Source organism: Anolis sagrei, chromosome 3, assembly GCF_037176765.1.
Source record: "Anolis sagrei isolate rAnoSag1 chromosome 3, rAnoSag1.mat, whole genome shotgun sequence".
In the NCBI taxonomy this organism is placed as follows: Eukaryota; Metazoa; Chordata; class Lepidosauria; order Squamata; family Dactyloidae; genus Anolis; species Anolis sagrei.
Genome location: NC_090023.1, coordinates 41727766 through 41752671, shown reverse-complemented (window position 1 = coordinate 41752671; position 24906 = coordinate 41727766). Strand labels below are relative to the sequence as shown.

Here is a 24906-nt window from a genome sequence, read left to right as displayed (position 1 = left end):
ATTTGGGTCCACAGATAAGCCAATACAGAGTGTTCTTAAGGGGAAAAAAAGGAGTGAACTACCGCTATTTCTACAAGAAAAATGTAGAAGAGCAAAGTAGTGTTTCAGTGCCAGGTTTCCTTAACATCCAGCAATTCAGTGCATATATTAAAACTATTTTTTAACGTTGGACTTACACAGTAGTATTCTTAATTCGGTTGGGTCCATGATACAAACAGACTTTCAGATTGCCGCTTCTTACATGTCTTTCAATCTCATTTTTCCAGTGATGAATTAGGGATGCAGGACAGACAATCAGAGTGGAACAGGAATTGATAACCGTGGAATCTTGAAAGAAAACATTAAGAGGTGAGTCCAACAGGGACCTGAGAAAATCCATTTCAAATGTAGAGTTCAGTGTTCCTGTCACTTACAGTCACATTTTCCCCCACCTGCCAGTATTCCATGCTCTATAAGCATTTCTAGTATTCATGGGAAGTGGCGGAGTTTTTTTTGCTAGGGCTTTTCCTAAAGAATTTTTGAATTACCATATATACTTGAGTATAAGCTGACCCAGTTATAAGCCAAGGCACCTAAATTTACCACAAAAAACTGGGAAAACGTACTGACTTAAGCACAAACCAAAGGTGGGAAATTCAGTAGCTACTGATAAATTTCAAAATAAAAACAAATATATATATTGTCAAAGGCTTTCATGACCTCAAGGATGGCATGCTTACCTGTGGAGAAACAAGGATAAAAAGGAAAAAAAATTCAAAAATCACCCTATAAGAGCCGCATTAATTAATACCTGGAACAAATACAGAGAAAGACTCCATCAAAAAACTCCAATGTGGTTCTCCCCTACAGAAGCAAATCACAAAAGAGAAATACCTAGGAACATATGGCTCCCATATAGACAACTAATAAACATCAAGGGAAAAGAAATCACACTCAAATCTAGAGAAGAACTAAACCAAGTAGACCCTTCTATCTCTTGGTTTCATTACCATCAAATCAGGGAAAACTTCAAGATAGATGAAGCAGTAGGTTTCGAGACAAAGGCATCCTTTTGGGACAATATACTAACAACAGAAACAAAGCTCATCAGAAAAATATACAATCAGCTATTGAAATGGGCTACCGAAACTGAACAAATTAAGACCAACATGACAGCGTGGGCAAGAGACCTCGGTCATTCAATACCACTCATCGACTGGGAAAGAATCTGGCAAAACAAAATCAAATACACATATTCAACAGACATAAGGGAGAGTTGGTACAAAATCTTCTATAGGTGGTACTTAACACCTGAAATTTTGGCCAAAATTAATAAGAATAAGAAAAATGAGTGCTGTTGGAAATGCGAAAGAGAAAAGGGTACGTTACTACACATGTGGTGGGAATGCAAAGGGATCAAAAAATATTGGACACAAATCCATAAATCGATTGAAAAAATCTTAGGGAAAAAATTCGATTTGAGACCGGAAACATTAATACTGGGACTTCACAATCTCAAAATAGAAAAGAACGATGACAAAATAATTTTTTACCTAACAACGGCTGCTAGGATGGTCCTAGCGAGACAATGGAAGAATAAGGAACTACCAACATATGAGCAATGGACTCAGAAAATATTGGATATAATCAATATGGATATCTTGACACAGAAAATTACTCAAAACCATAACAAACCCCAGAAGACCAACTGGAAAACAGTACTAAAATTTATACAGGAAGAAAACAAAGAAATCCATTTAATAGAGATACAATAAGAACCAAAAGAATAACAATAACAATAACAATATTTATATACAAATACTTATTATTTTCTAATTCTCTTTCTTATTTCAATCCCTCTATCTAGGAAAAAAAAAAAATTTACAGCTAAAGAGAAAGTAAAAGGGGACAACTAACCCCAAGCAATCAAGAAGATTAGTATTTACATTATCTCCAAAGAGAGTATCCAAAAGTCAAAATTGAAAATCTGCCTCAAACACAGCAAATAGGAAGAACAAGTGAAAATAAAACCAAATGAATTAAAGCAAAATCTATACCATGATGGTTATACCTGGAAGTCACAATCCCCAACCTTACCCCCACCCCAACCTTCCTTCTGACTCCCCACTCCCTCCCCCCTACCCACAACCTCTCCCCCCCCTTCCAAATTTCCCCCACCACATCCTGTGTTTTTAAATTTGTATGTATGTAGGTATGTATGTATGTTTTGTAAGTTTTGTAAAGCAAAAGCAAAAGCAATAAAAATTTATATATAAAAAAAAAAGGCTTTCATGACCAAAATCACTGGGTTGTTGTAGGTTTTTCGGGCTGTATGTCCATGTTCTAGAAGCATTCTCTCCTGATGTTTTGCCTGAGACATGATTAGGTTATATGTTTTTGAATATTTACATAAAACTGTAATTTAAGATTAGACTCTCTGACTCTGATTAAACCATTATTCCAACCTTCTTCAATGTAAATGTGCTTATGTATCCTTCCAATAATGATGAGAGCAAAATAATAAATATTATAAAAATAACAATAACAGAGTAAAATAATAGAACTGTAATAATAACAGTAATAATAGAGTAAAATAATAAATGCAATAATAACAACAATAAATAAACATAATAAATGTAAATAACAACAACAACAACAACAACAACAACAGAGTAAAATAATAAATAACCTTGGCTTGAGTATAAGCCGAGGTGGTCTTTTTCAGCCTAAAAAAAGGGCTGAAACTTGGCTTATACTTGAATATATACAGTACTTCAAATCTTGGTGCTTTTCAAACTGATACCTATTCTTTTATGATGGATGCTTAAATGTTGATACCAAAAGGTATCAAAATTCACGGTCCTTTCTACACTGCCATATAATAGATTATCAAATCAGATAATTAACAGTATTTCATTTGAACTGGATTTTACGAGTCCACACTGCCATATGATCCAGTTCAAAGCAGATAATCTAGATTTTATATAGCAATGTAGATGGGACCTGAGACTGATACAGCGGTTTGACATAATACCTCATTAAAAAGCAGCCCTACAGACACTACATTCCTACTCTAAACAACTAGGTATAAAAGGATCTATTTTTATAATAGTAAGATTCTGTCTGATCTTGGAAGCTGGTTAGAACTGGTTAGTACTTAGATGGAAAATCCCGAACTGTAGGCTAGAATTCAGAGGGAGCTCTGATGGTCTTTCTTACCTCAAAAATCCTGTGAAATTAATGATAAAGATAATTTGAAGGCATGTGCGCGCACACACACACAAAAGAAAGGCAATAGAATTATGAGTTATGTGTTATCTCTGTACCTTTTCTTGACATCCACACTTCTAGTTTTTTCTCTTTCATTTTCCCTTTTTCTCTCTGTTTAAGCTTCTGGGCCAAGACAAGAGCAATCATTGTTAAAGTCTTCCCTAAGCCCATATCATCCGCTGGGAAAAAGAAAAGAAACAAAACAAAAATTAGGACTGTTGGGCATGCTGAAGATTTTAACTCTCTGACTTAACTGTGGATCCTTTCATAGTTCTAACATTATTTTACTTTAACTGTCATGGCTGCATCCTCTGGGGACTGGAATCTGTAGTGTAGTGAGGCACAAGAAAGCTCTGGCTAAGAGGTTTAATAGTAAAGGTTTCCCCTGATATTAAGTCTAGTCATGTCCGACTCTGGGGAGTGGTGTTCATCTCCATTTCTAGGCCAAAGAGTCAGCACTGTCCATAGACAGCTCCAAGGTCATGTGGCCAGCATGACTGCATGGAGTGCCATTACCTTCCCGCCAGGTAATGGTACCTATTGATCTACTCACATCTGCATGTTTTCGAACTACTAGGTTAGCTGGGGCTAACAGCAGGAGTTCACCCCGCTCCCTGGATTTGAACCGCCAACCTTTCGGTCAGCAAGTTCAGCAGCTCAGCAGTTTAACCGGCTATGTATCAGAAGTACAAGAGTTTTAATACCCATCCCTAAATTACAAACCCAGGATTCCACAGGATGTAGCCATGGCAGGTAAAGAAGAAATTATTGAACTAAATAGTGAGAAAATGCCTTCTATCTCACCAGTGATCAGAAAACTGTGAACCTGTCAACACAGACTACCTCATTTAGCCAAGCTTTAATCTGCAGAGCAGGGTGGGTAACCTCTGGTTCATTGGTCAGATGTTGTTCCCAGGGTCACTTCATTTGGCATGTGGCTGCTTCTCCAACTGCCCTGCCCCACCAGCAATTAAAAGTCACTATTACTGTGAAACAGAGGACTTTTAAAAAGCCATAATTTTCACTAAAAGGGACGTTTGTGTAAAATCACAGCAGGAGAAGAAATGGAAAACTCTTCGTTATTTGCGACATACCCCATAGCCCTTATGAAATATCCCCTGGGACAGTAACCAGGCTCTTAAAAACCCTGCCTTGTCCTCACGACAGCCGCCAGAATTGTTTTCGCGAGGGAATGGAAACAAGAGTTAAATCCATCCACAGAATTGTGGATAGACAAAATGAGGGAGATAAAAGATAGGGATGAATTGACTTTTTTGTTGAAGAAGAATACTGGAAATACTTCAAAAAGAACAAACTGGCATCTCTTTTACAGCTATCTGGAGAATTTGGAAAAATAGAAGTTACAATAGACATTTTTATTCAATGATTTTGCTAAAAGAAAGACATTAACCAAGAAGATGGAATGGAAAGTAAGGTTGCTTACCTGTAACCATGTTTCTTCGAGTGGTCAACTGTGAAATTCACACTTGTGTGAATTTTACAGTGACCACGCTGAAGAAAGTAAGGTTGCTGACCTGTAACCATGTTTCTTCGAGTGGTCAACTGTGAAATTCACACAAGTGTGGATTTCACAGTGACCACGCTGAAGAAGTCAATTTTAATTTTAATTTTTGTGTGCAATATTTTGTATATTTTTTTTCTTTTTCTCTTCTTTTTTCTTCTTATAAACTTCTCTTCTTTCCTCCTCTTTCCTATACTGTTATTGTTCTCACTCTTTCGTTGGATTGTTATAAAATTTAATAAAATCTTTTTTTAAAAAAACAACAATCCTGCCTTGTTGCCAACTAAAATTTTTAAAAAGCCTAACTTCCATATAGAGAAGCATTTTCTCACCAGTAGTAAGTATACGAGTGTGAAAATGTGAATGAGAAAAATATGAGTTCGTTCCATCCACATTATGTGCAAATACGTGTATACATCTCTGGCTTGTTGCTCTGCCAAAAGCAATCTGACTCTCATGTCAATCTGCACTGCCCCCAAGTGTTCCCTATGCCTGCTGCCTTGAGATGATCCAACATACATTTACCTGAGAATAACACTCACAGAATCAACATGTAAAGGGTGAGGCTGTGAGGATTCACTGCTCTGGATCAACAACTTTAACTCATGCTAAGAGAACACCAGTCCCTGCAAGTACTACAATTCAAATCCGACCTGAACACAAAAACTCTAATTATTCAGATTAGTATGTTCTGCTCTAAAACAAAACTTGGGAAGATTTATTAGGAACCCCATTTCTAGGATCCTGCTGGCAGCAGGCCAAAAATGTAACTTTTCCAAGCTATACCTATGACAGGAATAAGGGACAATAGTATAGCCTTTCCCTTCTCAATCCAACACAAATCCTGCACGCAAAGCTACTTTCAATGAAAGTGTCTCTTTAAGGGCACGTACTACAGAATCATTAATTGTCTCGAAGTTTCTTACCCAAAATTCCTCCACAAGGTTTCTGATTTTCCCGCCACAGGAGCCAAGCAAGTGCCTGCTTTTGATGTAGCAGCAGGGAGACCTGAGAAAGTCAGTCATAAGGTATACAATTAAGAGGTTTGCAAAGTCACTTTTTCTTAAGTATGTACAGTCTGCTGACCAAGTCTGCAAGATAACCAGAACATAAATGTCTCTGCTTTATCTGTAACAGACCTCACCCTTAGGTTGGTTTCAGTAACACATAATATTTCACCTTAGGGACTGAGGACAATAAGAAATATAAAAACTTGTACCTATAGGTATTAGCAATTTTAGTAGGATTATTTAGTTGGATCTGCAATGACAGAATAGTATGTTTTTACATTTTCTTTTCATTACACAGGATTGGACGGTTAGAGATTTAGCTGTCTGTATAAAAACATATTAACATTTGAAAACACTCTGCTAAAACAGTAAGTTTAACAAAATATATAGGGAACAAATTTTTTGTTGATGCTTTCTGGACTTCACTCACCTTCAACCCAGGTGGATCTTCAACCACTGTCTCCTCTGTGGGGCAGGACTCGAGAGATTTGTGGAGCTGGCTAATTGCGTCGCTCATGACATTGTACACAGCTTGGAGACGGTCTTCAGTCATTCGGCCTCCATAAAGGGCCTGCATATGGGAATCCTCTGGAAGAAAGTATCAGGAAAACTAAACAATAAGGAATAACGTCAGAGAAAAACAGTTAGTAAATAAATCAAGCTCAGTATCTGAATGGGAAATATTTTCTCTAAATTGCAAGAGTACAGCTAAGCAAGGGCTGTGGTGGCGCAGCGGGTTAAACCGCTAAGCTGCAGAACTTGCTGACCAGAAAGTCAGTGGTTCAAATCTGCAAGACAGAGTGAGCTTCCGCTCTTAGGCCCAACTTCTGCCAACCTAGTAATTCAAAAATATGCAAATGTGAGTAGATCAATAGCTGCCACTTCGGTGGGAAGGTAACGACGCTCCATACAGTCATGCTGGCCACATGACCTTGGAGGTGTCTACGGACAACGCCGGCTCTTCAGCTTAGAAATGGGGATGACCCCCCAGAATCGGACACAACTAGACTTAATGTCAAGGGAAAACCTTTACCTTTACAGCTAAACAAATGTTTATTGCATGCTATTGCCATCTCTTTCTAAATGGCAAGAGAACAGCCAACAAAATATTTATATCATATAATATTACAAAGATTGGGTAAGACAGGGGTAGGCAACACTGGCCATCCAGAAACTGTTGCATTGCAGCTTCCATCAGCATGAGTGAGAAAAGCCAAAGATGAGAATTATGGGTAACACAGTCCAAAAACATTGGGAGGACCACATGTTGCCCACCACAATGTAATAAATCTGTATTATTTTAGTCATTTTATCAGTAACTCCAGAAACTTAATTAATTTCTAATCACATTAGAGCAGTGGTTCTCAACCTGTGGGTCCCCAGATGTTTTGGCCTTCAACTTCCAGAAATCCTATCAGCTGGTAAACTGGCAAGGAACCAGTGCAATACAGCGTGCCACCTCCCACTTTTACCTGTAGTGTTACTGAAATATTGACTAGATCCCAAAGGTAAATTGAGCCCCAAGGAGCTAGCTGCACGGTGTTTTTGGAATGGCTGTGACTCTCCTTCCACCTCAGTAGTTGGCTGCTTCATGGGGTTGTGCTCAGTCTTTTCCCGATGGATAGTGTTCACTTCTCCTGGAGGGTAAAATCCAGTTAAAATATGCAGAAAACAGTCCATGATACAGCTCTTCCTGGACAGTATAATTTTAGATTGCATGTGGGGGCAAATGAATTGAAAAGGCTAAAAATGTGGATGTTCAACCATCATTCAATGAACAATCTAGCAGTGCAATAAGAAAAGATGAAATAGTGCAATGACAAATTGGAACGGCCATGGACTACAACATTGAATTGTGTGATTTTAAATAATTGGTTTTAAGGTTAAATAATGTTTTAATGCTCATGTTTTTATTATGTTTATTTTTGGCATCTAACTGGAACAGCTCTTGGTGGACCAATATGAATTTTAACTGTCCAGACCTATTTTGGACTGTAGATTTGGAACACTGGCTCCAAATGATGAATTTAAATGCTTACCACTCTTTGCATTTTCTTCTGTCTCCAAGTTCAGAGAACTAAGTGCAGATTCCAGCTCTTCTACTTGCTTTAATAATCGTTCGCCTTTATCTGGCAGTGCCTGGACATTCACCAATTTCAAAGTTTTCTAGAGACAAGAAGAGAGGGAAAGATATGTAACAGATTATCTAAATAGCAGATAAATAGAAGAGTGATACAGGGATAATAAGTGGACTACAACAATTATAGAAAGTTAGAATATTCTAACTTCCTATAATTGCTCCAACATGCTCCAACATAAACAGTTCCACTTATCCTCTCTTATCATCTATCTACAGATTAGAGTCCAACTAAACAATGGGAAAAGTATAATAACAGAACATGATTAAGGAAGCAGATGAGGAAGTGTTCTAGTTTGCTGCCTTGCTCGTTTTCACATTTCTCTGCCTGCCCAATGCAATACCACTATCATTCTCTTATATAGTTTTCAGAAGGTTTCATTTGGAAAAGTGACAAAATAGAAAACTTCCTCATAGTAACATTTCCATATAAGACTACACAAAGCCAAATTGTCAGACTCTGGAAAATCTTACAGTTAAAATCAAGCTCACAACAATAAAATGCTGGAGACAAGTAGTTTATTCCTTCTTTCCATAATCCTAAAAAGACAGTTCTAAAGTTTTCCCACTCAAACCTCCTGTATATATCAGTCCCAACTCCCACCCACCCCCTAGTGTCCAAACACTGTGACCACAGTTTGTTAACTACAGTTTCAATTTCCCACACAAAACAGATGTCTTATCTACACTACCTTCCCCAACTGTACCCAGCCTCCCTTCCCTCCACCTCCCTTCCCCCCACCTCCCTTCTTTATGACAGAGACATTCTGAGATTCATCTGGCAGGGGAAAAAGGCAAGGATCAAATACACAACCCTGGTGGACACGAAAGACAGAGGAGGCTTGGGGTTACCAAACTTACAATGGTATTTTGAGGCCTGTGCTCTGACATGGGTAAGGGACTGAGCTACCTTAAAGAAGAAAAAACTGTTAAATTTGGAGGGAACGGAGTTAAGAAGGGGCTGGCATGCCTACCTATGGCATGGGAAAGCCCAAATAGAAAAAGGTTTTGCCAACCACTTCGTCAGAGCAGCTCTGCTGAAGGTGTGGGAGAAGTATAAAACTAGGTTTTATAATAAAACACCACTCTGGGTTTCCCCCATCGAGGCATTTCATAAAAGGGAGCTCCCCAGCAGTTCCTGGCACCCATACAGTATGCTTCTGGAAAAAGAAGGTGCACAGTATAGGTTAAAATCAATGGAAGAGTTGAGGACCTTAGACGAAAAGTTTTCGTGGTTCCAGTACCGCCAGGTGTCAGATAGCTTTAAAGAGGACAACAAAAAAGGCTTCGCCCCAAAAGAAGCTTTGTGGGATACAATTATGCGGAAAGAGAGGAAGTTGATCAAAGTCCTCTATTTAAACTTAGCGGAATGGGGGACAGAAAAAGAACTGATAAAGGAAAACATGATTTCCTGGGCAGTGGACCTGGGTCACTCTATTTTGCTTAAGGAATGGGAGGACATCTGGAAAGTAAAAACTAAATTTGCCAAATCGATAAACATCACAGAGAGCTGGTATAAGATGTTTGTGCGATGGCACCTGATGCCACAGAGACTAGCGAAATTCTATAAGGGCACAAATAATATTTGCTGGAAATGTAGTAAGAAAGTGGGCACGTACCTACATATTTGGTGGCTGTGCAAAAGAACAAGGACATTCTGGAAGGAGATACATCTACATGTACAGGGCATATTACAAATAAAATTCGAGTTAAAGGCAGAATATTATCTACTACATTTATTAGACTCCGGACTGGAGCGAAATAAGGAAATGTTATTATACCACCTCTCAGCAGCGACAAGAACTGTATTTGCAGGCAGATGGAAATCCAGCGAGCTGCCATCAGTGGAAGTTTGGCTACTAAAAATAAGGGATTTCATGGAGCTAGACTCACTAGCGAATATGGTATATGATGTAAGCAAAAAGAGAAGTGTAGATTGGCAACCACTTAGGCGATATTTCAAAGAAAGGAAAAATATTAAGGTATGAAAAACATGATGTTGACGGAAGATAGGAAGAATAGAGATATCAATGTAACAAGTAAGAATTAGTCACCTCACAAATGTTGGGAAGTCAATTGGATGCATGGTATACAACCGCACTTTCCCCCTCCAATTCCCCTATTCCCACCACTTCCCTTCCTCATACCCATACCCACTCCCCTCCTTTCCCACCTCCCAGGTATGCGTGGAACTGTAGGGTTGCATAGGCAGAGACAGGTATAATTCATGACTGCTCGTTATGTTTTACTTGTGGGATTATAATTGTAATGAACTTGCAACCTTACTGTATGTAAGTACGTATGAAAGTATGTCTATGTATAAAAATGTGCAATAAATATTTATACTGAAAAAAAAAATGTGATGCCCTTTGCATGACCTAGACATGAGAAAAAAAACCCGAGACTATTCTTATACAGCTTTTTCCAAGCTGGTGCCTTCAAGATGAGCTGGAACGCAGCAATCTGGAGGCTATCAGGTTGGACAAGATGGAACTAGTACAGCAGCAGCGTGGATTATAGTGTGACCTCTATATCCACAGATTTTTTTAACCACTTATTTAACCACCCTTGGGTTGAAAATATTGCAAAACAATCAAAAAGCAACCCTTGATTTTGCAATATTATATAAGGGACAATATTGTAAAATAATGAAACTTGAGCATTCATGGATTTTGGTATCCATAGGGGAGTTTTGGAATCAAATCCCAGTGGATTCCAAGAACCCACTATACCCACAACACAGGACATTTTCCAGTCCCATTGAATATATAAACAGATACAGAAAATCAAGCATATAGCAAGAGAGACCTTTTTCTGCTCCAGCTGAGCTGAAAGTTGGTGGTGAAGAGCTTTGGAATCCACATTTCCTGTGATCTGCAAAGAGGCCAGTTCTGGCAATGTGGGAGACAGTTTCTTTTGACCGCTGTCTTTTCCTTGTTGGAAATCAAATCCTTGCACAACAGGTAATTCGAAAGGCACAGATTTGTCACTTTCACCGCTGCTAACATTTTTAGTGGTACAGTCTTTATTCCCCGGAGTGACTCCCATCTGTAACAGCTCTGATGATTTCTCTGGATTTCCTTTGTGTGGTGCTCCAGGAACCGAGCCTGTCAATTCCTGAACAGCTACATGATCTCTAGACACTCCTGTCTCTTTTTCAGCTCCCCAATGGCCATTTGTTTTCATTGTTATACTTTTGTCCTTGCAGGTTTCTGGAACCCCTTTGCCAGGCTGTTCCTCATTAATGGGCCTGCCACTGGATTTCTGGATCTTGAAATTTAGCAATGGTTGCTCTGATCTTTTTTCTTTCTGCACATCAACTCCAGCAGTTCTCACAGCTGAACCATGTCCAGTGTGAACAGGAGGCATCTCAACCTTTTTACCCAGATATTTATATCCATTCAAAGATGTCACTTTCTCCCTTACAGACACGGCATCACTTGATTTTGCTTGGTTTTCTATTCCTTCTGTGTATGAATTCTCACATTTTCCTCCAAACTGTGTATTTTTGATCTTCAGCGTTGTTAGAAGCTCTTTTCTTTTGGTTTCAGATGATAATTTTTGAAAAGCCTCTTTGTCAAACTCTACAGTTTCTTTTTTCTCATGTTCTTTTTTTATTTGATTTTTGTCCCCTCTGTCATTTAGTTCTTTAACAGATGATAATTCTTGGTTCTTATTTGGTACTTTGAATGGATTTCTTTGATTTCTGTGATCATGGATCAACTCCAGCATTTGCTGAGGTTGTGGTTTGGTTGGGATTGTCTTGGTTTTTGAATCCTGTAAAAACAAACAAAGAGATGAAATCTTAATCTATTTACAATATAATGAGATAGCATGAATACTACAGCTGCCTGTTCCCTGCACTCTTGGAGAACAGTTCTACAGGAAAAGCTGATATTTCTAGGACTATACTTCCAAGGTTTGTAAAACTTCTAACTGTTATAACCACTGACAATGCAGAAACTATTTTAGTCAAACTTAATGACTGTATGCGAAACTTTTTAAACTGTGTGCAGACCAGCAAATCTGAGGTTTTAAAATGTTGTGGAGCCTCCTAAGTACCTCCTGAATGATCTCAAATATGCCACTAGAACTACAATGTGCTGCCCAATACATTTTTAAAACATTTCAGAATGTGCTATTGTTCCTCCTTCCAAGCAGAATACAGGCAGTCCCCAAGTTACAAATGACTCATAGTTAAGAATGGGGGTGAGACAGCAGGAAGGAGAGAAATCTCCACACATGAAGGGAAATTAGCTCCTGAAAAGGGTATTTCAACTGAAGCTTTATCACCAATCTTTGTTTCCACAACAAGCCACATTTTTCAAAAGCTAATTATCACCATGACAAAAAGTGAGGTGAAATCTTCTGAACAGGGGCTCAGACCACAAAACAAACACTACAGTCCCCTCAGGGAGAGCGGGTGGGTTAAAAAGATGGTATTATTATATTATTACTACAGGGGTTGCCTTTGCTCTTGTTGTATTCCTATTTTGCTCATTTTGTTATATTGAAATATCACATGTGTAACTGTGAACCTTTTGTGTCTATTTCTATGATCCTTAAATATATATATATTTAAATATTTCATTAGTGTAATGGCCCCAAAGTGGTTGCAAAATATTTAATTGTATTTTTACCTGCCATGGGACTCTTCCACACCATTGTTTTCCTTCTGCTTTAGCTTTACTGCATCGATAAAACAGCCTAGAATCAAATAAAATATGGTCTGTCAAATTGCTATTAATAAAACATAGACAAAAATAAGAATGAGAAAGGAAAATATACACATATAAAGGTGCAGGTATATATGTAACCAAAACTATACTAATGCTAAAACACAGTATCAAATCCCTAATTTAAAACAATAAAAACTAACTAAAACATTAATTCACAAATACATTAAGGCCTCTTCTACACTGCCAGATGATCCAGATTATCAAAGTAGATAATCCAGATTATCTGCTTTGAACTGGATTGTATGAGTTTACAATGCCATAAAATCCAGTTCAAAGCAGATAATCTGGATTATATATGGCAGTGTAGAGGGGTCCTAAGACTAATGAACTGATCTGGCAACCTAAACCGTAATGAAAATAATACAAATTGGAAAACATATTATTTTACTATTACAGATCAAACTAAACAGTTTAACTGAATTATTATCAACCCCCTTGTGGCGTAGTGGGTTAAACTGCTGAGCTGCTGAACTTGCTGACCAAAAGGCTGGCAGTTCAAATCAGGGAAGTGGGATGAACTCCCCCTGTTAGGCCCAGCTTCTGCCAATCTAGCAGTTTGAAAACATGCAAATGTTAGTAGACCAATAGGTACCACCTTGGCGGGAAGGTAATGGCGCTTCATGCAGTCATGCGGGCCACATGACCTTGGAGGTTTCTACAGACAACGCTGGCTCTTTGGCTTAGAAGTGGAGATGAGCACCATGCCCCAAGGCTGGTCATGACTAGACTTAAAATCAGGGGAAACCTTTATCTTAGCTACAAATATTACATCTTTAGACTTCTTATTGCTCAATTTTTTTCAAAAAGTCTTCATTTAGTTTTTCTCTCACAACCCATGTTATTTTGGCAATTTAGGCTTCATACCAAAGCGCATTCTTACTGGCCGGAAAGCATCCCTTTGAGCAGTGTGTTTGATGCTGTTTAGCACTGTCTATGACATTTGCATGAAGACTTGCCGGTGTTCTTACTAGTTGCAAAATGCCTGCTTTGGACCATGACAGTTGCTTCCTAACTTCTTGTCAATATTTCCGGCATGGTGGCAAGCAGCTGGAAAACGCTGAGCTGCTCTACCTTTGCTGCTGAAATCCAGAGGAATCGTACGCCATCCCCTCACCAATTCCATCCACAAGTGAGGAGGAGAGACCCCGAGCATCTGGCTCTCCGTAGAGGCTCGCAGAGCCAAAGGAAGAACTAGGAGGGCGGAGGAAAGGCGGAGGAAAGGCTAAAGCAGGGAAGAAAGGAGAAGCGGCCGCCATTACATCGCGGCCGATCGACCTACCTGCAGCCTCCGCGGCCGGGTGAGCTTATTGGGGGCTATCAGCGGGCTAGACCACCGCTGCAGCCGCTGCAGCCGTTGCCATCAGGCCTCCACCGGCCCCTTACTTCCACCGGGCCACCACTCTCCCGGGCGCTGCCTGGCCTTTGCGTCGGCTAAGGCCCCACGCCTCCGCGCTGCCGCGCTGCCTCCGCGCCTCCGCGCTGTCTGGCCGCCGCGCCTCTGCGCTGCCTGGCCTCCGCGCCTGCCAAGCTGCGGCCGCCATCTTCACTGGGCTGCCTCCCGGAGGGGCCGCCAAACTGCCGCCGCCACAGCGGCTGGACCACCACCAGGCCGGACCATCTCCACAGGGCCGACGCCGCCGTCGCGGCTGCCGCGGCCGCCATTACAATCGGCCGCGGCCGGCACCTTCGCAGGGCCGCTGCCGCCGCCACCCGGAGGAGTTTGGAGAGGAGAAATGGGGAGCGAGGAAGCCTGAAGCCAGGGGACGAGCTGCCGCCGCCGCCACCGCGAGCAGCCGAGCCGCCGAGCCGCTGAGCAGCCGCTGCCGGTCCAGCGCCGCCGCCGCCAGCCGCCGGGTGGGGGGTTGGGCGCTCCCTAGCCCCCGCAACCGCGGCCGGTGGAGTGTCACCGCGGCTTTTGCCGGGCTGCTGGGTCACTGGACCACGGCTGAGTTGCTGGGCCTGTTTTTAGCCATCAGGCGAGCTCGTCTTCACCCTTCAACTTAGACGAGCCCCCCCTGTCGGCTGATCCCATCTCGCCCCTCATTTTCGCCGCCGGCACAGAGGACCTCGTGCTATTCCACCTTTGGGCGAGTCCACCTTTATTGACTGCTACTCTTGTGTAGACAGCTGTGCGGACCCTTGGCCAGCATTCGGGTTCTCTTTTTGTGTGTAAATCTTTAAGCTGGTTTCCCCTCTGGGATCCTCTGAGCAAAGTGTGACTAACCATCTGTGCTGCTCCACCTCCGAGGTACCAACTCCGGAAGCCTATCCGCCGGTTCACCAACTGTCCAAGCCCGATTGGGGGTCATAGCAATATTAGTTAACCATCGTACACGGGTAGTTGTATAATTAGCAACTAGCACTGCCCGGTAGTCCTGGTTGTTACTATTATCATTGTTATAAGAACGATCTGGAACACTCAAGCGTCTTCCAACTGCTGCTAGACTGCATTAGCACTTTCACCCCTTCCCTGTTCCTCCGTGCCGCACTTTATACCGTTAAGTAGAGCACTTTAGATCTAGCATTTTAATGTGCGTTGAATGTGTGTTGCTGCTGAGTGATCATTGACGTTCATCCTCGATCATTGACGGCTGTTCCAGAAATTGTTGCACTTTAAGAACGTAAGAACTGGCACCTTAAGACCTAACGATATTTTGCACTTTAAGAACTGACTATATCGATACCACCATCCGAATCGTCGCCACTCATGTGGTACCCTGCCCCCCTCTGGATACTGTTTACGTTACTCTGCTGTGGCGGAGGGGGCGGAGGAGGAGGCGGCCTGGAATCTGGAATTGAGAGTGTGGTGGGAAGGGGGGAGGGAGGGGAGGGGAGATGCTGGCAAGAACTAATAAGCTTGACAACAAGTATAGGAGGAAATACCCTTATGGCTCACAACTGCGGCATGGAGGGAGGGAGGTGTTCCACTAGCCGAGGGGCCCCCATAGAGGTCGTGGTGGGAAGGAGGAGATGCGGGAGAAGGAGACCACGAATTCGGCTTAATTCGGACCGCTTTCCTAAATTAACTATTCCCAACAGGTCTCCTAAGGTAATTTGGTGTAACCAGGTGAGCGGGCCCTCTGGCTTGAAGGTGGTGTTGTTGAACGCCAGGTCGGTCAACGGAAAAACATCTTGGATCCAGGACTTAATCCTGGAGGAGCGGGCAGACCTGGCGTGCATCACGGAGACCTGGCTGGATGAAGCGGGGGGCGTAAATCTCTCCCAGCTTTGTCCTCCAGGCTTCTCCGTGCAACACCAACCTAGAGCCGGAGGACGGGGAGGCGGGGTCGCAGTGGTCTATAGAGATTCCATCCATCTAACCAGGAGCCCCATCCCGCAGACCACAAATTTCGAATGCGTCCACCTGAGGGTGGGTGACCGGGACAGAATAGGGATTCTGCTAGTGTACCGTCCACCTCGCTGCACTACAGTCTCCCTACCTGAGCTAGCGGGGGTGGTCTCGAGCCTGGCGGTGGAGTCCCAACGGCTCCTTGTGCTGGGGGACTTCAACATCCACGCCGAGGCAACCCTCACAGGTGCGGCTCAGGACTTCATGTCCGCCATGGCAACCATGGGGCTGTCCCAACGAATAACTGGCCCCACCCACTGTGCTGGACACACATTGGACTTGGTTTTCTGTCAGGGATGGGAGCAGGGTGGCGGTGTGGAGGAGTTGTCTAGCTCTCCGTTGCCATGGTCCGACCACTTCCTGATTAGATTTAGACTCACTGCGCCCCCTAACCTCCGCAAGGGTGGAGGACCTATTAGGATGGTCCGCCCCAGGAGGCTAATGGATCCGAGTGGATTCCTGACGGCTCTTGGGGAGTTTCCCGCCGCCGCGGTAGGTGATCATGTCGAGGCCTTGGTCGCTCTCTGGAATGGGGAGATGACCAGGGCTATTGACAAGATCGCTCCGGAACGTCCCCTCTCGAGTAACCGAGCTAAACCAGCCCCTTGGTTTACTGAGGAGCTGGCAGCGATGAAGCGAAAGAAGAGGGTTCTAGAGAGCGTGTGGCGCTCAGACCCAAGCGAGTCAAATCGAACACGGTTTGTGTCCTTTTTAAGGGCATACGCCGCGGCAATAAAAGCCGCAAAGAAATCTTTCTTTGCGGCCACTATTGCGTCTGCAAAAAACCGTCCGGCGGAGTTGTTTCGGGTTGTCAGAGGTCTTTTAACTCCCCCAACCTCAGGTGGGAGCACTGACAACTCGGCAGCACGCTGTGAAGCATTTGCTCGGTTCTTTGCAGACAAAGTCGCTTTGATCCGCTCTGGGCTGGACGCCGCATTAGATGCAGTCTCCGTGGATGTGACACAAGCACCTGCTTGTCCGATTTTATTGGATTCTTTTCAGTTTGTGAAACCCGAGGATGTGGACAAGATACTTGGAGGAATGAGACCCACCACGTCCATCCTAGACCCCTGCCCATCCTGGCTTCTGAAAGAGGCCAGAGGGGGATTGGCCGAGTGGGTAACGGTGGTGGTTAATGCCTCCCTTCGGGAAGGCAAGATTCCAGCGAGCCTAAAACAGGCTGTTGTAAAGCCGCTGTTGAAGAAACCATCACTCGACCCCACTAAATTGGACAACTTTCGGCCTGTTTCCAATCTTCCCTTCTTGGGCAAAGTCATGGAAAGCGTGGTGGCCTCACAACTCCAGGTATTCTTGAGAGACACGGATATTCTGGATCCGGCACAGTCTGGTTTCAGACCGGGACATGGTACCGAGACGGTCTTGGTCGCCTTAGTGGATGATCTGCGCCGGGAGCTAGACAGGGGGAGTGTGTCCCTGTTGGTGCTCCTGGACCTCTCAGCGGCCTTCGATACCGTCGACCACGGTATTCTTCTGGGGCGCCTTGCAGAGATGGGACTTGGGGGCACTGCTCTGCAGTGGCTCCGGTCATTTCTGGAGGGTCGTACTCAGAAGGTGTTGCTGGGGGACTCCTGTTCAGCGCCACAGCCGTTGATCTGTGGCGTTCCTCAGGGTTCCATCTTGTCCCCCTTGCTGTTTAACATCTACATGAAGCCGCTGGGTGAGATCATCCGGAGTTTCGGGGTGCGGTGTCACCTGTACGCAGATGATGTCCAACTCTGTCACTCCTTCCCACCTGCTACTAAGGAGGCCGTCGAAGTCCTGAACCGGTGCCTGGCCGCTGTAATGGTCTGGATGAGGGCGAACAAACTGAAATTAAATCCAGACAAGACAGAGGTACTCCTGGTCAGTCGCAAGGCCGAACAGGGTATAGGGTTACAGCCTGTGCTGGACGGGGTCGCACTCCCCTTGAAGGCACAGGTTCGCAGCTTGGGTGTGACCCTGGACTCATCGCTGAGCCTGGAGCCCCAGGTTTCAGCGGTGACCAGGGGAGCATTTGCACAGCTTCGGCTCGTGCGCCAGCTGCGCCCGTATCTTGGGAAGTCTGACTTGGCCACGGTGGTACACGCTTTGGTCACATCCCGCCTCGACTACTGCAACGCTCTCTACGTGGGGCTGCCCTTGAAGACGGCCCGGAAGCTTCAGCTAGTTCAGCGCGCGGCAGCCATGTTGTTAACGGGGGCTGGACGCAGAGAGCATACAACGCCTCTGCTGTCCCAGCTCCACTGGCTGCCGATTTGCTACCGGGCCCAATTTAAGGTGCTGGTGTTATCCTACAAAGCCCTAAACGGTTCCGGCCCAAAATACCTTGCAGACCGCATCTCGGCCTACGAGCCCACGAGGGCCTTGAGATCATCCGGGGAGGCCCTTCTCTCGGTCCCGCCTGCCTCACAGGCACGTTTGGCGGGGACGAGGGAGCGGGCCTTCTCGGTGGTGGCCCCCCGGCTGTGGAACACCCTCCCTGCTGAAGTTAGACAGGCGCCCTCCTTGATGGCCTTTCGCAGGAGCCTAAAAACATGGCTCTTTGAACAGGCCTTCAATTGAGGACAGTTAAATTGACAATGGAATGAACTAGGACTACGAATTTCGGCTATGACCCCAGGACTTGACGAAGCGGATTTTTAGTGTAAGTGTATGTTGTGTGGTATCCGTCTGGTTTGTATCGTCTTTATTTGCTGTATATTGTCTTCTGGTTGTTGTTGTTCGCCGCCCCGAGTCGCCTTCGGGCTGAGAGGGGCGGTCAATAAATGCAAGTAATAAATAAATAAATAAATAAGTATCCATAACAATCCCTTCTTCATCTTCCACTTCAAACTATTTCCAGGTCTACGTTAACAATATTCACCTTTCTGCTGTTCTCATATATCAAAGAAGTTGTGCATATTTACAAAAAAAATTCTGGATGATTCTGCAATCTTTTAAAAACCTGTGAATTAATATATAGATCTTAGACCAGTAACATTTCACTTTCTTACACCACATAGGAAAAAGGAGTCCTCCTTATCTAGATTTTGGATGATTCTTGGACATGTTTGACAACTGATTTGGGCTTAGACACCATCTAAAATTTATTTTAAGATACTGTCAGTACTCTTGATGCAGACATCCCAATCATATGAATGCAAGCATTTTAATGGAAATATACCTGTATGTTTCTTTCTCCTGTTCCTTCATCAAAACTTGCAGTTCCACTATATATTGTTCATGTATCAGGCAATGAGAAGGGCTAAGCCTATGGTAGGAAAGATAGTTATTTACAAACATAAACTTATGACTCTCTCTCTCTATATAAAAAGTATCACTAAAAAGTGCACTGCAAAATCTAAATGTACACATTTGGAAACTTGATGCAAAACATTTAGCTCTAGTTACTAACTGCATATTGCAGAATGGAAACTAACATGCATGAATATTTAAATTTCTATCAATACAAAGCATAAACACACATAGCATTTTCCTTCCTCTCAGGCATTTTATGTTTTTTTAACTTACTTCAATTACTTGCTTGCCTTCGGTTTTAGGGCAAGCGCTAACGAGAGGGTTTACAATTAAATAAGCAAATGTATACCCTAAGGCTTTCATGGCCAGAATCACTGGGTTGCTGTGAGTTTTCCGGACTGTATGGCCATGTTCCAGAAGCATTCTCTCCTGACACTTCGCTCACATCTGTGGTTGAAGGGTTTGTAGGAAACTAGGCAACTGAGGTTTTTATATCTGTTGAATGAACAAAATCTGGCTACAAGTATTTAAAAATCTTCTAAAATCAGGACAGTAAATAAAGAGCAACACTTCAAAAAAAGGGGAATTCCAGACAAGAATCTATCAGGGCCAGCTAACACCTCCAAAGGATTTCCCCAGGCAGCAATCAGCCAGGCTTTGAAGATGTAAGGTCATTAAATGGTAATCAAGGTGCCCAAAAAGCATTCCTAGTGTTATCTTAAAAAGTACACCATTTTTGTACCTTTAAAAAGCTCTTAAAGAGTTAAAATGCAAATTGACTCTATCATGTGTTGTTCATGGCTGGAATCACTGGGTTGCTGTGACTTTTCCGGACTGTATGGGGATGCTTGCCATAGATGCAGGCGAAACGTCAGGAGAGAATGGCCATGTTCCAGAAGCATTCTCTCCTGACGTTTCACTCACATCTGTGGCAGGCATCCTCAGAGGTTGTGAGATAACAACCTCTGCCTGGGGGATCCAACAAAGGATTCCCCCAGGCAGGAAGCAGCCAAGCCTTGAAGCTGCAAGGCTATTTAGTTCTAATCAAGCTGGCCAATTGCAACATTCACACTTGCCTCAAACAGACAAGAGTTTTTTCTCCCACCCTGGACATTCCACAGATATATAAACCTCACTTGCCTAGTTTCCAACAGACCCTCAACCTCTGAGGATGCCTGCCATAGATGTGGGTAAAATGTCAGAAGATAATACTTCTGAAACATGGTCAGGCAGCCCGGAGAATTCACAGCAACTCACTAAAGAAGGAACGTTTAAAAGCGCCTATGTTTCAATTCTGAATAGGAAATATAGAATTATATTCCTAGTAGCAGAGTTTTTATTTTAAAAGAGATGGATTCCCAGGCCTTGTTGTTGTTCATTCGTTCAGTCTTCTCCGACTCTTCATGACCTCATGGACCAGCCCACGCCAGAGCTCCCTGTCGGCCGTCACCACCCCCAGCGCCTTCAAGGTCAGTCCAGTCACTTCAAGGATGCCATCCATCCATCTTGCCCTTGGTTGGCCCCTCTTCCTTTTACCTTCCACTTTCCGCAGCATAATTGTCTTCTCTAAGCCTTTAGGAAATACATTCAACTTACTCTGTAGTGAGCACAAATCCACATGATTGCTGGTTTTGGACACCACACATATAAAAGCTTTTGTTTTTGTTTGGGCCATCCTGGATGCCAGTCTTCAAAATACAGGGATGCCCTGAGCAGGAAGTAAGAGGAAGAGACAAATGAAGAAAAGATCAATGGATGGGAAATGAAGCTTTGCCTCAGTTGACTCTAAGCCTTATCTCATTTCAAGGATCCTCCCAGCTCATGTTTACAACAGTATAAACGCATGAATAAGTTGAGGGCAGATTTTAAGGCCAAAATTATGGATTTTGATATGATCCATGACTAAGTTGAGGGTTATTAGAAGGAGAAAGTGCCAGATTGGGTCAAGTACCCTGGCTACCTCTGCCATTTTTTCTTTCCCATCACTGTATCATTAGACTTTTTTGTTGGCATATTTTCAAGTCTGCCAAGGATAAAGAGGACCTACAGAGTTGGTATATTTTAGCTCTTCTCTGGATGGACTAAGCTTTCACCTTTCACCACTCAAAGATGGGCAGAATTTCTTTGTGATAAAAGTTAAGATACAGTACATATACTGACCCATGGATACATCGATCCAGTTTTTTGGGGGTTGATTTTACTAAAATTTCTAGACTTTTACATGAGTATTATAGGGTACTTTAATTTCACTTCTCCTCCAAGGAACTCAGAAGTGAGTTTCTACCTTCATTTACCACTCCAACAACCCTGTAAAGTTGAAGAGGTAGTGACTGGTCAGTTGCCAGCAAAACATCTATATATCATACAATGGTATATACTTTGCATCCTAGTCCTCTTCCCCAACACTCTTTATATTAGCAAAATTATTGATCATGGTAGTTCTTCAAAAATGAGTTCAGGTCCTAAATATCTGGCCTCTGGGACCTAAGAAAAGTGCTATCATTCTGCGAGGAAGGTAAAAGACTTCACCATCATCGCTGCAATCCAGTGTGTGTATCACAAATGTAAGTCACACCAAATTCAAGGTGATCAGGGTTTCAAAAATTTGCCTTTCAGACTACAAATACCACTACTCACTACCTTGATGGGATAAAGGATGTTTTAGTTTGCCTCAGGCAGTAAAACATATTTGGTCAACGCAGTCTGCAGCCAGATACCTAAATATGGAACAGAATATAGCAAAAAAGTAGAACAACACACCATTCTTTCCTAAGGCAGGCACCATCGTTCCTTTCTTTTGGCGTGCAATGCTTGAAATGAGCCATCAGCACTTGGACGGCAGATGTGCAAGCACACAGATACCCTGGTCATTCTACAATGTAGAGATGTACCCCAAATGACCGTATTGTTTTAATAGTAATATTTCTTACCTGCCTCTTCACATGGCTCAATGTTGTGATCACTTTTTCTATTGCTATAGTTGGGGAGAATGCTTGTAGGACCTGCACTCCCATGTGTCCCACATATCTTTGCTTGCTGATCTGTCAAGACAGCATGATTTATGCACCAGCCCTGCTAGGTAGCTAGCCATCCTATGTCTTTCATTCTAAGGGCCCTATATCCCAGAATATCAAGGCAGAAATTCCACAATATCTGCTTTGAACTGGGTTATCTGAGTCCACACTCAAATAATGTGGGATTTCCTGACTTGATATTCTGGTATATAGGGCTGTGTGGAAGGGACTTAAGATACATCTCCGTCCCATGTAAACATCTCTAAAAATGGGATGCTCTTAGAATCACAGGTACCTTTAATTAACCATTTTTTTCCATTGTTGGTACTACTGAAATTAGTGTGTCTTACAATCAATGGCATCTTAGGCCCCTTTCATACAGCTGTATAAAATTCACACTGAACTGAATATATGGCAGTGTGGACTCAGATAATCCAGTTCAAAGCAGATATTGCACATTATCTGCCTTGATATTCTGGGTTAGGTGGAAGGGTCCTTAGAATCAAAAAATATGTTATGTGTGTTTCAAAGTGACACAATTATAATAGTCTGATACTGGTTGAGAAATCCTTATCTGAAATGTGGTGTTGAAGGCTATCATGGCCAGAATCACTGAGCTGTTGTGAGTTGTTCGGGTTGTATGGCTGTTCAAGTAGCTGGCCGTACAGCACAAAAAACCCACAACTCGTTTATATGAGGCCCCTTCCACACAGCTGAATAAAATCCCATATTATCTGTTTTGAACTGAGATATATGGCAGTGTGGACTCAGATAACCCAGGGCTCTTCCACACAGCCATATAACCCAAAATATCAAAGCAGAAAATCCCACAATATCTGCTTTGAACTGGGTTATCTGAGTCCACACTGCCATATATTCCTGTTCGAAACAGATAATGTGGGATTTTATTCAGCCCATGTTCAAAGCAGATATTGTGGGATTTTCTGCCTTCCGGGTTGTATGGCTGTGTGGAAGGACCCTGAAATACTCGGAACCAAAAATATTTTGGATATTGGAATATTTGCACATATATAATTAAGTTTTCTTTGGATTCAAGCCAAACCCCATAATTCCTTGACATTCCATACACACCTTAATAATTTTATGCACCTTGTTTTTGATAATTTAGTTTATGGAGAAAGCTTGCAAACACTGAACCACCAGAAATCAAAACTGTCACAATCAAAGGGTACATCTAATGCAGCTTGACCCCACTTTGACTGCCATGGCTCAATGCTATGGAATCCTGGGAGTTGTAGTTTGGTGAGGCACCAGCACCCTTTGGCAGAGAGTAAAGACCTTGTAAAATTAGAATCCCCATGATTCCAAATCCTACAATGTAAATGAACCCTCAGGCACCCATATGGTCCATTTGGGAGCTCTTTGGAGAAGGGATGCTCAGTTTACACTACTATAATTGTCATGGCTCCATACTATTGGATCCTGGGGTTTGTAGTTTCATTTTAGAATCCTCTGCCAGACTTCCAATATCTCACTAAACTATACATCCTAAGGCTTCATACGATGCAAACATAGCAGTTACAGTGGCTTCAGTAAAAGTTTGTGTGAGAGAGATCTAAAAGAAGCAATAATGCAAGGCCAATCATTTCACACACACACCCCCTCGCCTCAATGTGGGACCTTCCCAGCTCGCGGCCATCCCATTCCTCACCATGCGCGGAGCAAACCACTTTTTCCATAAATGGGGGAGCAGCTAAAGTTCTCTCTGCTCTCGTTTCTCCTCCACCCGGTTCAATTCCGAGGGAACAAAGTGCTCTGAGTAACACCCCCTCCCGCCCATTTTCCTGATCGGCCAATCGCAACGCTTCCTACGCTCGCGGAGCCAATCACAACGACGGTTCAGAAAACAGGCAAAGCAGCCCTATATAGCATCTTCCCCCAAAGAAATAGAAGGAGGGTGGGCGGGTTTCTGAACGTGCTTCTGACCAATCAAGGAGCGTGAAAGCACTCGGAAGCGAAGGAAGGAAACGCGATTGGTCGGAAGGGCGGCCAATACATTCATATTGCAGTGGGCGCTTCCTTGGCGCGCAGGGCAAGTTTGGACAAGTTGAGGGATGACGGGTTGGCTCTTTTGGCCAAGCAAAGCCACGCATATGGTGGAACCTTTTATCCATCCAATAATAACGAGAATATATGTATTTCAGAGTCTAGAAAAAGTTCATTTTCAGAACTTCCATTAAGTCACACACTTTCCTTCAAGGAAGCCATATTAATAGACATGGTGGGCCCTTCTACACTGCCATATAACCCAGAATATCAAGGCAGATAATTCACATTAGCGGCTTTGAACTGGATTATATGTGTTTACTAGTTCAAAGCATATACAGTGTTCCCTCACTTATTATCTATTTATTTACTCTTTGTATACCGCTTTTCTCGGCCCTTGGGCGACTCAAAGGGGTTTACAGTAGCAAAAATTCAATGCGCATAAAACATTCCTTTGGCAGCACCCCAGCCAAAGGAATGTCTAGGTCAGGGATTCCCAACCTATGGTCTGTGGACCACCATTGGTCCACAGGAATAAAAATATGGTCTGTGGTCTCACCATTACTACACTGTTGCCTCAAAACTGTGTGGCAACAAGAGCAACTGGTCTCACGAAACCGTCTTATAGTTCCGAGGCAATGG

At 43.0% G+C, this 24906-nt stretch overlaps 1 protein-coding gene across 1 annotated transcript in view; it reads right to left on the bottom strand.

The window, feature by feature from the left end:
* Positions 1-24077, bottom strand: part of TTF2 (transcription termination factor 2) — a 39340-nt gene extending 15263 nt beyond the window's left edge. The window contains exons 1-11 of the mRNA XM_067466614.1: positions 23930-24077; positions 20840-20951; positions 19170-19256; positions 12559-12625; positions 10727-11695; positions 7821-7947; positions 7254-7418; positions 6212-6369; positions 5698-5779; positions 3306-3428; positions 177-327 (exon numbers count right to left, since the gene is read on the bottom strand). Of these exons, the coding sequence (XP_067322715.1) occupies positions 177-327; positions 3306-3428; positions 5698-5779; positions 6212-6369; positions 7254-7418; positions 7821-7947; positions 10727-11695; positions 12559-12625; positions 19170-19256; positions 20840-20951; positions 23930-23957 (2069 nt within the window). The 5' untranslated portion in view covers positions 23958-24077. The remainder of the gene's footprint in view (positions 1-176; positions 328-3305; positions 3429-5697; positions 5780-6211; positions 6370-7253; positions 7419-7820; positions 7948-10726; positions 11696-12558; positions 12626-19169; positions 19257-20839; positions 20952-23929) is intronic.
* Between the last annotated feature and the right edge of the window lie 829 nt (positions 24078-24906).